Here is a 15548-nt window from a genome sequence, read left to right as displayed (position 1 = left end):
ATTCTATGATATCACCTCTCATCCTTCTACACTCCACAGAGAGAAGCCCCAGCTCACTCAACCTATCTTCAAAAGACACGTCTCCAATCCAGGCAGCATCCTGGTCAATGTCCTCTGGAACCCCCCCTAAAGCTTCCACATCCTTACTATAATTAGGCAACCAGAACTTAACATAATACAGCACAAAAGTATGGTCTAACCAGGGTTTTATAGAGCTGCACCATGCCCTGAACACAAATTGGCATTTATTTGGAAACAATTGCACATAAATCGAATAAGTAATAATTGCACAAATGCTGAACGTAATATCCTGTAAGTGCAAAGGGGGTGTTTAATAGTTAGAGTCCCCACCCCCCTAGTTGTGACATTTACCAACAGCGTTGCAGAGAAAGGGCCCAAAGCATTGTTGAGGATTCCCATCACCCGTCCAATAATCTCTCTGACCTGCAACCGCCAGGACGGAGGGACAGGATCATCAGGACTGGGTAACAGCTTCTTCCCTCAGGCTCTGATGCTCCCTGCCAGGACGGAGGTCTCATCACTAGGACAGCAAGCTGTTCATTGTTTATCTGGGCTCTGCACTACATGCTTTTTGAATTTAATTATTTAGGGATACAACACAGAATAGGCCCTTGGATCCACAGTACCCTACACTAACCGGCATGTGTTTGGAATGTGGGAGGAAATCGCAACACCTGGAAAGAAGCTATTCCACATTCCACTCCTTCCAGAGGACACCGGTATTGAACTCCGACACACAGCTGTAATAACCTTGGCTCAACTACTACGCTACCATGGCACCCATTTTGTCTATTAACTTAGTTATAGTATAGTGTTTTGGTTTATGCGGTGTGTGAGATTTACATTATGTAGGTGCACCATAGACCAGGGGAATGTCGTTTCTTTTAGTTATATATACGAACAGTCAGATGACAGTGAACTTGAACTTGAGTCTCTCCTCACAACACGAATGAACCACACAGCACAGGTGTCTAAATCTATTAAATATCTCAGGAAATTTAATCGTTTGAAGCTTTTCACTACCATTCACAAAGACCAGAATATAAATGTGAGGAAATCTAAGCTTCCACAGTCAATTCAAACTCATTCACAGATCCCTCCTCCATCTCACACCCTGTCAAACATTCAACTTCAGCTTAAAAGTCATCAGGAGGTTTCAAAATAAAGATGTGCCAATCAACACAAACTGTGTGAGGGTTCTTCAAATGTTCTACATTGTGATGATGATGACTACAAATTATTTGGGACAGGTCACGCACACAATTCAGCGCCAACAAGCAATCAGCATCATGAATGTATGAACAGTTGATGTCTCTCTGCTCTGCTACTCAGTACTTGGGTCTCTTCACCTCGACACTGTTGAAACAACAAATGGAAGAATTAAGTTTCACATAAACGTAAGAGATTGTGCACATCTACATGAAATACTGGCACAGGAAAATAGCATCTATGAGACCCCCACCATCCAGCCCATGCTCTCTTGCAGCAGCCATCAGGAAGGAGGTACAGGAACCAGGAATAGTTATTATCCCTCAACCATCAGGCTGTTGAACCAAAGGAGATAACTTCACTCACCCTGGCACTGAACTGTTCCCACAATCTATGAAGTCACTTTCAAGGACTCCTCATCTCATGTCCTCAATATTTATTGTTATTATTTTGTTTGTTTTTTTTCTTTTTGTATTTGCACAGTGTGTTGACTTTTGCACATTGATTGACTGAACAACTAGTTGTTTTGCAGTTTTTCATTGATTCTATCGTGTTTCTTTGTACTTACCATGAATGCCTGCAAGAAAATGAATCTCAGGGTTGTATATGGTGACGTATACAAAAATTGACCCCTTGACCTCAGAACTCCAGGTCCAGTGGCACTAGTAGTCATTGCAACCGGGGTCTTGGTTGCAGTGGATGACCATGGCATCTTCAGTGCCTTGTCATGCCTTTCGCTCTCCACGGAGCATTGCAGAGCCGCCTTCCTGGCCGTTGGATCTCACTACAGGTCACATCCACCCAGTCTGCCGGAGCTGACTTCGTAGGTTAGGACAGGCATGTCTGCTCATTGGTTGCCCTCATCTGGTTTAGCCCATCTGTCGAAGCAACCAGGGTGTGGCTGCTGTCGCATGCAAACAGCTACCTGGAGCCACAGGTGACAGCTGAGGTCCGGTGGGACCAAAGGTGAGTGACCTGCCCTAGAGTGGACAGGACAAGCCCCCGATGTGTCACAAGGCACTAAGCTAGATAACTGCGAGTACATTATCCATATCCCTCCATTCCCTACATGTGTCCAACAGCCTTATAAACACCACTATCGTCTCTGTTCCCATCACCCCGCTGGCAGTCTGTTTCAGACGCCATCCTCTCTATCACACCCCTAACCTGGGCAGCATCCCAATAAACCTCCTGCAGCTTCTCCAAAACCTCCACATACTTCCTGTATGACAGTTATGTTTCCTACGATAAAAAGTAGTACACTGAGAAAGCTGTTTTACTGGCTGAAAGATTCTCTGGAGTGTTGAGAAAGACTGTTATTTATTTACTTTAGTGACACAGCATGGAGTCGGGCCTTCCTGCCCAGCAACCCCTGACAAACCTGATTAACCCTAACCTGATCACAGAACAACTTGCAATGAGAAATTAATTTACCCAGTATGCATTTGGACTCTGGGAGGAAATTGGAGCAGTCGGGGAAAACCCATTCCTTTCACAGGGAGGACATAGAGACCTTACAGATGGTTTGGGATTTGAACTCGGAACGCTGAAAAACCCTGAGAGAACCGCTATGCTACTGTGGCCCCATGTTTCAGATTTAGATTCATTAATCTAAATTCAGATTTATTAATCACATATATATTGAGAAATAGTGAAATGCACCATTTGCGTTAACAACCAGCACAGCAAGGATGTGCTGGGGGGTTGGGGGGGGGGGGGGGGGCGGATGGCAAGGGTCGACACACATTCCAGTACCTACATAGCATACCCACAATGCTCAGCAGTTCAAGACTAGTAGCAACACCAACAGCAGCAAAACAAGCTCCATTTCTCCCTCTCTCTCACACACACTTCCAACCTCAGGTCAGGGCACATATAGAACCTCCAGTCCACAGCCCCAGACTCTCAGACATCAGGCCTACACCTCCAGCCCTGGCTCAAACTCTCAGTCACCGTGTTTTCAGTTTCCAGTCCCTGGCCCGGACTCTCAGGCATCGGGATCCCAACCTCCAAACCCCAGCCTCAGAATTTCAGACATCAGTCCTAAACCTCAAGCCCTGGCCCTGACTCTCAAAATCAGGACTCCAACCTCAAGTCCCCAGCCCCAGAGATTGGAGCTAAACCACGAGTCCCTGGCCCAGACTCCCAGATACTTAACAACTGTCACAATTAAGTTAGTACAATGCAGAACACTGAAACAGAAGACGTCACTTACCCGTCTGCCTCTAACTTCTTTCTCTTTTCAATGATCTGAAACAGAAAGAGCCATTGAACATTCAATCTGAAAAACTGCATTAATCCACATCTACAAATTATTAGAAAGATATCGGAGACATGAATCAGGAAGTTTATTGTTAAATTCAATTTGCCACTCACTTGGTGCTCCCCTACGGGGTTAAGCGATGTTCAATTCTAAAGTACCTTATGTGGCCTGTTCACTCTCAGTGCATCACAGATAGACTCATGTACTTTTAGAGCAAAACATCCTGAATTGAGGCTTCATCTAATAGAAGCCAAGAAAGCTTACCCGTGCCCTTTTCCTCAGAAGGTGAAAGAGATTTTGACCCTCACCATGTTTTAAAATGAACATACTATATTGGTATTTGTCTAGATGTATTGTGCCACGATTTAGCAATTGTTTTGCCAGTGACTGCAAGGAACTGCAGATGGTTGTGGACACAGCTCAATGCATCACAGAAACCAGCTTCCACTCCATGGACTCCGTCTATACTTGTCACTGCCTCAGTAAAGCAGCCATGTTAATCAAAGGCCCCTCCAACCCTGGTAATTTTCTTCACTCGCATCGTGCAGAAGATACAAGAGCTAGTACAACCAGGCTCAAGGACAGCTTCAATCCCACTGTTATAAGATGGTCCATTTGTAGAAGATGGACCCTTGACTTCACAATCTATCTCGTTATGATCTTGCACTTTATTGTCTGCCTGCACTGTACTTTCTCGGTAACTCTAACACTTTATTCTGCATTCTGTTATTGTTTTACCTTGTTCTACCTCCATGCACTGTGTAGTGATTTAGATAATAAGATACAGGAGCAGAATCAGGCCATTAGGCTCTTAGAGTCTGCTCCGCCATTTCATCATGGCTGATCCATTTTCCCTCTCCAACCCAGTCTACTGCTTTCTCCCTTATCCCTTCTTGCCCTGGCCAATCAAGAATCTTATCAATCTCTGCCTTAAATATACCCAATGACTTGACCTCCACAACCATCTGTGGCAATAAATTCCAGAGCTTCACCACTCTCTGGCTAAAGAATTTCCTCCTCACCTCCATTTGAAAAGGACGCTCCTCTATTCTGAGGCTGTGTCCTCTAGTCCTAGACATAGGAAACAACCTCTCCACATCCACTCTAACGAAGCCTTTCACCATTCAATAGGTTTCAATTAGGTCCCTCATTATTCCGAATTCTAGTGAATACAGTCCCAGAGCCATTAAACAATCTTCATATGACAAGCCATTAAATCCTGGAATCATTTTAGTAAATCTCCTTTGACCCCTCTCCAGCATCAGCACATCCTTTCTCAGATAAGAGGCCCAAAACTGCTCACAATACCCCAAGTGAGGCCTCACTGGTACTTTATAAACCTTCAATATTATATCCTTGCTTTTATATTCTAGTCCCCTTGAAATGAATGCTAACATTGCATTTGCCTTCCTCACCACCAACTCTACGGATCTGATCTGAATGGACAGTATGCAAGACAAACTTTTCACTACATCTCAGAACATGTGACAATAATAAACCAATATACTGCTTTATTTTCACCAGTATCCACTTCTCAACTGTAGAGAACAGAGGTCATGTTTTATTAACGCCAGGACATTGATCAGGAAGGTCAGTTCTGTTGCCCTCTCCATAGCTGCATGATCTGGTAAGGGTTTCAGCAGTTTCTGTTTTCAGTGTTGTGGGTGGCTCTGCAGGATGCTGCCATTGTGAGGAGAAATGTGGCAACTGAGCTGACATTTGCCACTCCTACCCACCTCGCAGCGATCTGCATCATGTCACCTTTGTATAGGTGTTAATCACCGATACTTGGAACAGTAAGCATGTTTCATGCCAGAGACAGAACGTAAAAGAATAAACAAATGATATACAGGTGGGTTGCTTGCTGCCTGCGGTGTGGAGGAACAGGTTTATTACCCAGGACATGAGTAGCACACATACCGCACTGATCTTCTTCCACTGCCGATCCAGCTCTGCCTTCTCATTCGTTTCCTTGAAACGTCGTGTTTTACGCCCCTCTGACATCTTGATGCCGTATTGGAAAGCAGCTCTGCACAGAGAGGAGTGAGAAAAATGAGATACACTTACACAAGCTTCAAGATTGTTTAATGTAATTTCTAGTGCACAAGTGATATTCAACAAGGGTCAGTATTGGAACCACTACTTATCACATTATACATCAACAACTGGGATGGTGTAGTTGATGGCTTTGTGGCCAAGTTTGCAGTCAGTACAAAGTCAGTTGGAGGGACAGGTAGTGTTGAGGAAGCAGAGAGTCTGTAGAAGGCCAAACAAATTGGCAAAATGGGCAAAGAAGTGGCAGATGGAATATAGTGTAGGGAAGTGTATGGTCATACATTTCGATAGAAGGAATAAAGGCATAGACTATTTTCTAAAAGGGGAGAAAATTTAAAAAATCAGAGGTGCAAATGGACATGGGAGACCTTGTGCAAAGATTCCCTAATGGTTAACTTGCAGGTTCAGTTAGTGGTCAGGAAAGCAAATGTAATGTGCGCATTCATTTCCAGAGGTCTAGAGTTTAAGAGCAAGGATGTACTGCTGAGGCTTTATAAGGCATTGATCAGACCACACTTGGACTATTGTGAGCAGTTATGGGCTCGTTATCTCAGAAAAGATGTGCTGGCATTGGAGTGGGTCCAGGGAGGTTTATAAGGATGAATCTGGGAATCAAAGGGTTAACGTACGAGGGGTGTTTGATGGCTCTGGGCCTGCATTCACTGGAGTTTAGAAGAATAAGGGGAATCTCATTAAAAACTATCAAACACTGAAAAGGCCTAGAATGAGTGGATGTTTCCTATAGTGGGAGAGTTTAGGACCAGAGGGCACAGCTTCAGATTAGACGGACGTCCCTTAGAAAACAGAGATGAGGAGGTATTTCTTTAGCCAGAGGGTGGTAAATCTGTGGAATTCAGTGACACGGATGGCTGTGGAGGCCAAGCTATTGGGTATATTTAAAATGCAGGTTGATAGGTTCTTAATTAGTTAGGGTGTTAAAGGTTACAGGGAGAAGGCAGGAGAATGGGGTTGAGAGGGATAATAAATCAGCGATGATGGGTGATTGGGCAGAATTGATGCGCCGAGAAGCCTAATTCTGTCTAATAGCAAATACAGGAAAATTCAGCAATAGGTTCACAAGAATGATCCCAGGAATGAAAGGGTTACCAAATGAGGAATGTCTGGTAGCTCTTGGGCTGTATTACCTGGAGTTCAGGAGAATGAGGGAGGGGGATCTCGAAGGAACATTCCGAATGTTAAAAGGGCTGAACAGATTAGATATGGCAGTTATTTCCCATGGTAGGGGAGTCTAGAACAAGAGGACGTCCATTTAGAACAGAGATGCAGAGAAATTACTTTTGTCAGAGGGTGGTAAATCTGTGGAATTTGTTGCCATGTGGCTGTGGAAGCCAAGTCATTGGGTGTATTTAAGGCAGAGATAGATAGGTTCTTGATCAGCCAGGGCATCAAAGGGTATGGGGAAAAGGCAGGGGAGCGGGGATGACTGGAAGAATTGGATCAGCCCATGAATGAATGGTGGAGCAGACTCGATGTGACGAATGGTCTATTCTACTCCTAATTCCTATGGTCTTAAAAGTACAACACAGAACCAGGCTCTTCTGCCCATCTAGTCTGTGCCGAACCATTTCAACTGTCCACTTCCACTGACATGCAACAAGACCATAGCCCTCCATAACCCCACTATCCATGTACCTATCTAAACTTCTTTGAAACATTGAAATCAAACTTGCATGCACCACTTGACATGGCAGCTAGTTCCACACGCTCACGACCCCTCATATTCCTCCAAAACTTTTCACCTTTCACTCTTAACCCAACTCTGGTTGTAGTCCCATCTAGCCTCAGAGGAAAAAGCCTGCATGCATTTAGCCTATCTATACCCCTCATAATTTTGTATACCTCTATTAAATCTGCCCTCAGTCATCTACGTTCTACACAGATAGACCGTGCACCATGTGTTACTGGTTGGACAGTCTGAGGCTGCTCCTCTACTCTCAGTCACTGATCTGGTAAACACAGACACTTACTTGGGCAAAGCCTCTTTGTTGTTCATGTATTCACTGTATTCCTCCTGTGTATCAAAATCCCAGCGGCCAAGGGGTCCCTTCTTGTTACCCTGCAGACAAAAGCAACAGAAATAGCAACTGTGAGAGATTGTTCAAGGTCAGATATGAATGCATTAGGAGAGGGAGAGTATGAAAGATCCAATAGATTGCTGGCATACACTGAATAATCTTACCACCACTGAGAATAACAATGGACAAATCGATTATTCTCTCTGTTGTCCTAATGGAGCAAGAACAGCTAAAGGTCTAGCGTACTTATATACCCAGTGGCCACTACATTAGTATACCTGCTTGTTAGGGCAAATATCTAATCAGCCTATCGTGTAGCAGCAACTCAATACATTAAAGTATGTAGACATGGTTAAGAGGTTCAGTTGTTGTACAGACCAAACATCAGAATGGGGAAAAAAGTGATCTAAGTGACCTTGACTGTGGAATGATTGTTGGTGCCTGATGGGTATCTCAGAAACTGCAGATCTCCTGGGATTTTGACGCACAACGCTCTCTAGAGTTTACAGACAATGGTGACAGAAACAAAACAAAAACATCCAGTGAGCGGCATTCCTGTTAACAAGCAGCCTTGTTAATGTGACAGGGTTCAATACTCATTCACCTACTGAAGAGAGATTTTAGGGAGCTAGGTACAATGTTGAGAAACAGGACCCCAGTGTAGTAATCTCTGGATTGTTGCTTGTGCCACTGAGGGTAAGAATAAGATGATCTGGCAGGTGATCGTGTGACTGAGGAACTGGTGCAGGCTGGCGTTCAGATTTATGGATCATTGGGATCTCTTCTGGGGAAGGTATGACCTGTAAAAAAAGGGATGGGTTACTCCCGAACCCCAGGGGGTCCAATATCCTTGCGGGCACGATGGCTAGTCTTGTTCAGATGGGTTTAAACTAATTTGGCAGGGGAATGGGAACTGGAGTGATAATGCTGAAGATGAGGTGGTTGGTTTACAAACAGAGGCAATGTGTAGTGAGACTCCTAGCAAGGAATATGCTGATGATAGGGCAAAACTGCAGTCAGCAGGATGAGTTGCAAAATAAAAGGCAGACAGAATTGAAAAGGGAGAATACAGGACTGAAAGTGTTATATTTGAATGCATATGGAATAAGGTAGATGAACTTGTAGCAGTTACAGATTGGCATGTATGGATGAAGGAAGATGATAACTGGGAGCTTAACGTTCAAGGATAGACATTGCATCGAAAGGACGGGCAGGAAGGCAGAGGGGGCGGTGTTGCTCTGTCGGTAAAAAAAATGAAATCAAATCATTACAAAGAAGTGACATAGGGTCAGGAGGTGTTGAATCATTGTGGATAGAGCTAAAGAACAGCAAAAGTAAAAACACCCTGATGGGAGTTATATACAGACTCATAAACAGTAGTAAGGATGTAGTCTACAAATTACAATGAGAGATAGAAAATGAATGCCAAAAGGGCAATGCTAAAATAGTCATGGGGGACTTCAATCTGCAGGTAGATTGGGAAAATCAGGTTGGTGCTGGATTCTAGAAGGGGGAATTTCATTGCAGCAGCTCATAGTTGAACCCACTAGAGAGATTAAGGTTAAAAAAAAACCTTGGGGGCAAGTGATCATAATAAGATCAAATTCATCCTGAAATTTGAGAAGGAGAAGCTAAAGTCAGATGTATCAGTATTAGTGGAGTAAAGGGAATTACAGAGGCATGAGAGGGGAGTTGGCCAGAATTAATTGGAAAAGAACACTGGCAGGAATGATGTCACAGCAGCAATCGCTAGAATGGCTGGAAGCAATTTGGAAGGTACAGGACATATACATCCCAAAGAGGAAGAAGTATTCTAAAGGAAAGATGACACAACCATGGCTAACAAGAGAAGTATGAGCCAACATAAAAGCCAAAGAGAGGGCATACAATAGAGCAAAAATTACTGGGCAGTTCTAGGATTGGGAACCTTTTAAAAACCAATAGAAGGCAACTAAAAAAAGTTATTAAGAAAGTAAAGATGGAATACGCAAGTAAGCTCGCCAATAATATTAAAGCAGATACCAGAAGTTTCTTCAGAAAGAGAGGCAAGAGTGGATATCAGACTGCTGGAAAATGATGCCAGAGAGGTAGTAATGGGGAACAACGAAATAGCGGATGAACTGATTTAAGAATTTTGCATCAGTCTTCACTGTGGAAGACACTAGCAGTACGGTGGAAGTTCCAGGTGTTAGGGGGCATAGAACTTACCATAACTGTAAAGAAGGTTCCAGAGAAACTTTTCTGATGGTAGATAATTCACCCAGGCCAGATGCTGTACACCCCAGAGTTATGAAAGAGGTGTCTGAAGAGATCATGGAAGCATTAGTAATGATCTTTCAAGAATCACTAGATGCTGAAATGATTCAGGAAGACTGGAAAACTGCAAGTGTCACTCTACTCTTCAAGAAGAGAGGCAGAAGGAAGATACGATAGGCTAGTAAGTCTGATCTCAGTTGACCTCAGGTGTTGGGAGTCGATTTTTTAGGATGATGTCTCAGGGTACTTGGAGGCACATGATAAAACAGACCATAATCAGCAGGGTAACCTCATGGGAAAATCTTGCCTGAATAATCTGTTGAATTTCTTTGAAGAAATAACAAGCAGGATAGACAAAGGAGTATCGGTTGATGTTGTGTACTTGAATTTTCAGAAGGCCTTTCCCACACGAGGCTACTTAACAAGCTACAAGCCCATGGTATTACAGGAAAGATTCTTGCCTAGATAAACCAGTGGCTGATTGGCAGGAGGCAAAGAGTGAGAACAAAGGGAGCCTTTTCTGACTGGCTGCTGGTAACCAGTAGTGTTCCACAGAGGTCTGTGTGGGACTGATTCTTTTTACGTTACATGTCAATGAGTTGGATCACGGAATTGCTGGCTTTGTTGCAAAGTTTGCCGACGATATGAAGACAGGTGGAGATGTAGGTAGTCTGAGGAAGTATAGAGTCTGCAGAAGGACTTAGATAGATTAGTAGAATGGGCAAAGAAGTGGCAGATAGAATACAGTGTCATGAATGTATGGTCATGCACTTTGGCAGAAGTAATGAAGGGATTGACAATTTTTGAAAAGGAGAGAAAATGCAAAAATCTGAGGAGGAAAGGGACTTGGGGGTCCTTGAGCAGGGTTCCTTAAAGGATAATTTGCAGGTTTAGTCTGTGGTGCATTCATTTCAAGAGGACTAAAATATAAAAGCAGGGATGTAATGTTGAGACTTTATAAAGCTCTGGTGAGGCCTCACTTGGAGTATTGTGAGCAGTTTGGAGGCTCTTATCTAAGAAAGGATGTACTGAAACTGGAGAGGGTTCAAAGGAGGTTCACAGAAATGTTTCCAGAATTGAATGGCTTGTCATATGAAGAGGGTTTGATTGTTCTGGGCCTGTTTTCATTAGAATTCAGAAGAATGAGGGGTGACCAAATTGAAACCTATCGAATAGTGAAAGGCTTTGATAGAGTGGGTCAAACGGCCTAATTCTGCTCCTATACCCTATGGTTTTGACCTTTGCCACCACCTTCTCACCTGATCCATCTTACTGTAATCCACCTCTTCGTCGCTGTCAACAGCCATGTCATCCAGCCTGCAACAGGGAAAAAGGAAAAGGTTAATGAGGCTAAACTTACAAGTATCTTCACTGCTTAAACAGCATGTGGACTGTGAGGGGAGGAGAAGCAACACAGAGCACGGTGTGATTACTCAGAACCATCTATAAATTTGCCAATAACACAGCCATTGTCGACAGAATTTCAGATGGTAATGAGGAAACATACAGGGGTGAGATAGGTCAGTTGGTTGAGCCATGTCACAGCAACAACCTTGTACTCAGTGTCAGTAAAACCAAAGAAATGAATGTGGACTTCAGGAAGGGGAAGTCAAGGGAACAAACAGCAGGCCTCATCGAGGGATCAGCAATGGAAAGGGTGAATAGTTTCAAATTCCTGGGTGTCAACATCTTCAAGGATCTATCCTGGGTCCAACATATTGATGCAATTACAAAGAAAGCATGACAATGGATATATTTCATTAGGAGCTTTAGGAGGCTTGGCATGTCACCAAAAACAATTGCAAATTTCTATAGATGTACAGTAGAGAACATTCTAACTGGTTGCATCACCATCTAAGTATGGAGGGTCCACTGCACAGGATCAGAAAAAGCTGAAAAAGTTGTAAATTCAGTCATCTCCATCACGGGCACTGCCAAATCCAGGACACCTTCAATAAACAATGTCTCAAAAAGGCAGCATTCATCACCCAGGGCATGCCCCCTTCTCATTACTGCCGTCAGTGAGGAGGTACAGTAGCCTGAAGAGCTACACTCAACACTTTAGAAACAGCTTTTCCCCCACTGCCATCAGATTTCTAAATAGACAAGTAATCCATATACACTACCCATGTTTTTTTGCACTCTTTTTCACTAATTTAATTTTTTATATAAATATATATTTCTTATTATCATTTATAGATTTTTATTTTATATTGCAATGTACTGCTGTTGTAAAACAACAAACGTCATGACATATGTCAGTGATATTAAACCTGATTCTGATATTGATACAGCAAACACGAGGAAATCTGCAGATGCTGGAAATTCAAACAACGCACAAAATGCTGGTGGAACACAGCAGGCCAGGCAGCATCTATAAGGAGAACTGTCGATGTTTTGGGCCGAGACCCTTTGTCAGGACAGTGCTTCTCCTTATAGATGCTGCCTGGCCTGCTGTGTTCCACCAGTATTTTGTGTCTGTTGTGTGTATTTCATTGGGTATATTTAAAGTGGAAGTTGATAGGTTCTTGATTAGTCAGAGCATCAAAGGTTACAGGGAGAAGGAAAGAGAATGGGGTTGAGAGGGATAATAAATCAGCGATGATGGAATCATGGAACAGAATAGATGGGCCAAATGGCCTAATTCTGCTCATACGTCTTGCGCACTATCACTGATGGGATTGTACTATATACAGATTCCCCCAATAGTTACTGAGAAACAGATATTCAGGCAGATTAAGGAAAGGTGTCAAAACAATAAGGTTGTTGTCACAGGAGTCTTCAACTTCCTTAATATAAACTAGGTCCTTCTGATTAGATAGGCACCTCCACCCACTAACCCACGCCTCCAACCCCCACTACTTCATCATTTCCTGTCAGTCACCTTTTGTATAGACACTGCTGTGCCTGGTGTACACAAGCTATCTTACATATATACATTCATTGTATTTTATAAGTTATTATCGTAATCTTTATTTTTTTCTCGTGCTGCGCTGGATCAGGAGTAACAATTACTTCATTCTCCTTTACACTGGTGTACTGGAAACAACATAAAACAATCTTGAATTTTGAATGTGAGTACAATGGAAGGATATGGACACTGTAGGTAGAAGGGATTAGTTTAGCTCACTGCTCCCGGAGGCTTTTACTTGCCTTAGTGTTGAACCTGACTGTGGCTGTGGCCTGCAGTCATTGGCACAGCCTCAGCATTAAACCTGGCTCCATAGCTGTGGACTTACTTTCAGAGACTCTGCGGTTCATGTTCTGTGGTTGGTTGTTTGCTTTTCTTTTAATTGTTTGCACAATTTATTGTTTGTTTTTACACAATGGATGTATGAGTGTCTTTGTGGTGTGGGCTTTTTATGGATTCTACTGTGTCTCTGTTTTGTTGCTGCCTGTGACGAGATGGATCTCAATGTTGTATAAGATAAACATACTTTGAACTTTGAAATAGAGAATTTAATACTCATTGCAAAACTTACGTGGCTGGGTAACATTCTGCGTAGCTGTCCGACGTTCCAAAAAAATCTCCAAGCCGCTTCTTCTCTTCCTGTCTCTTTGCCTTGATGTTTAGTTAAGGAAATGCTGATACCTGTACTTACCCTAAACATCGGGAGCCTCATAAAGCCATTTCTACAGAACAGACAACACAAGCAGGAGGAGGAAGGGTTCTTTTTCTGAATGGAAGTTTTGAACAGAAATTGAACCAAACCCCATGGGACAGGGAAATTACGACAGAGGAAGTCCATGGGATCCAAGGGATAGACAAAAATGGGATTAAAAAAGAGTTGGGACAAAGTTAAGCATCAAAATACTTTAGGGACCAGATGCCATACGCAAAGAAGTACTGCGAAGCCTAGAAAAAGGCCCCTTGCAAGTTGTAGTATGTGTATCATTTTCAATGTAGAGCACCATAATTAAAAAGTTTGCTGATGATACCAAAATTAGTTAATGCTGAGGAAGAAAGGGAACTGTTTGATAGGCAGTAATGTGACAAATGGGTTTTATCCTGGGATTAGGACAATATATTTGGGTGCAATGGTAGCACAGCGGTTAGTGTGGTGCTACTACAGCTCTGGGTTTTCTCTGGGTGCTCCGGCTTCCTCCCAGTTTCAAAAATGTACAGGTTAATAAGTTAATTTTTAATTGCCCTGTGATTAGACAAGGGTTAAATCAGGGGTTGCTGAGTGGCATGGCTCAAGGGGCCATAAGGGCCTATTCTATGACGTATCTCAATAAAAAAATGTCAAGTCCCTTTTATTGTCATTTCGACCATAACTGCTGGTACAGTGCACAGTAAAAATGAGACAATGTTTTTCAGGACCATGGTGTTACATGACACAGTACAAAAACTAGACTGAACTACGTAAAAAACAACACAGAGAAAGCTACACTAGACTACAGACCTACACAGGACTACATAAAATGCACAAAAACAGTGCAGGCATTACAATAAATAGTAAACAGGACAATAGGGCAAGGTGTCAGTCCAGGCTTCAGGTATTGAGGAGTCTGATAGCTTGGGGGAAGAAACTGTTACATGGTCTGGCCGTGACAGCCCGAATGCTTTGGAGCCTTTTCCCAGACGGCAGGAGGGAGAAGAGATTGTATGAGGGGTGCATGGGGTCCTTCATAATGCTGTTTCCTTTGCGGATGCAGTGTGTAGTGTAAATGTCCGTGATGGCGGGAAGAGAGACCCCGGCGATCTTCTCAGCTGACCTCACTATCCGCTGCAGGGTCTTGCGATCCGAGATGGTGCAATTGCCGAACCAGGCAATTGCACCATTATACTTGGGGAAGGCAAACAAGGAAGACCATATGATATAGGAGCAGAATTAGGCCATTTTGCACATCCAGTCTGCTCTGCCATTTCATCTTGGCTGATCCAATTTTCCTCTCAGCCCCAATTTCCCGCCTTCTCCCTGTATCCCTTCATGTCCTGACTAATCAAGTATCTATTAACCTCTACCTTAAATATACATAAAGATGGCCTCCACAGTTGTCTGTGGCAAAGAATTCCACAGATTCATCACTCTCTGGTTAAAGAAATTTCTCCTCATCTCCATAACTAAAAGGACTCCCCTAAATTCTAAGGCTGTATCCTCTGGTCATAGACTCTCCCACCATCAGAAACATCCTCTCCACTTTCATTCTATCAAGGTTTTTCACCACTCGATAGGTTAGTTAGGTCACCCCTTCATCCTTCTGACTTTGAGTGAATACAGGCCTAGAGCCATCAAATGCCCTTCATACGATAAGCTGTTCAAACCTGGAACAGTCAGTCACATTCATTTTGTGCCATGTTGTATGAAGTGGGCGATCAAGGATTGACCATGATTGTTCTTGGCAAATTTTTCTACAGTGATTGGCCACAGCTTTCTTCTGGTCAATGTCTATACAAAGCGGGTAACCTCAGCCATGACCAATACTCTTCACAGATGTCAGTGGTCACATAACCAGATAGTCACAAGGTCGTTTACAACTAGAGATTGAAGGTGAAAAGGGAAAGATTTAGATCATAGGTTGTGAAACGAGCTGCCTGAGGGTGTCGTGCAGGGGGTTATGATTACAAAGTTTACAAGACTGCGAAGTATTGTCAGCTACGAGGGAGGGAAACGTTAGATTGATCTTGGTTAAATGGTCAGCACAACATAGTGAGCTGAAGGGCCTGTACTGTGCAGTATCATTCTGTGTTCTGGCTTTCTACC

At 43.2% G+C, this 15548-nt stretch overlaps 1 protein-coding gene across 1 annotated transcript in view; it reads right to left on the bottom strand.

The window, feature by feature from the left end:
- Positions 1 to 991: 991 nt before the first annotated feature.
- ik (IK cytokine) overlaps positions 992 to 15548 on the bottom strand; it is a 57238-nt gene continuing 42681 nt past the window's right edge. The window contains exons 15-20 of the mRNA XM_059990439.1: positions 13323 to 13403; positions 11100 to 11157; positions 7537 to 7625; positions 5414 to 5522; positions 3446 to 3480; positions 992 to 1377 (exon numbers count right to left, since the gene is read on the bottom strand). Coding sequence (XP_059846422.1) covers positions 1350 to 1377; positions 3446 to 3480; positions 5414 to 5522; positions 7537 to 7625; positions 11100 to 11157; positions 13323 to 13403 — 400 coding nt within the window. The 3' untranslated portion in view covers positions 992 to 1349. The remainder of the gene's footprint in view (positions 1378 to 3445; positions 3481 to 5413; positions 5523 to 7536; positions 7626 to 11099; positions 11158 to 13322; positions 13404 to 15548) is intronic.

The sequence above is a fragment of the Hypanus sabinus genome, chromosome 15 (genome assembly GCF_030144855.1).
Source record: "Hypanus sabinus isolate sHypSab1 chromosome 15, sHypSab1.hap1, whole genome shotgun sequence".
In the NCBI taxonomy this organism is placed as follows: Eukaryota; Metazoa; Chordata; class Chondrichthyes; order Myliobatiformes; family Dasyatidae; genus Hypanus; species Hypanus sabinus.
Note: the sequence above shows the minus strand (reverse complement) of the source record. Positions and strands in the feature narration are given on the sequence as shown.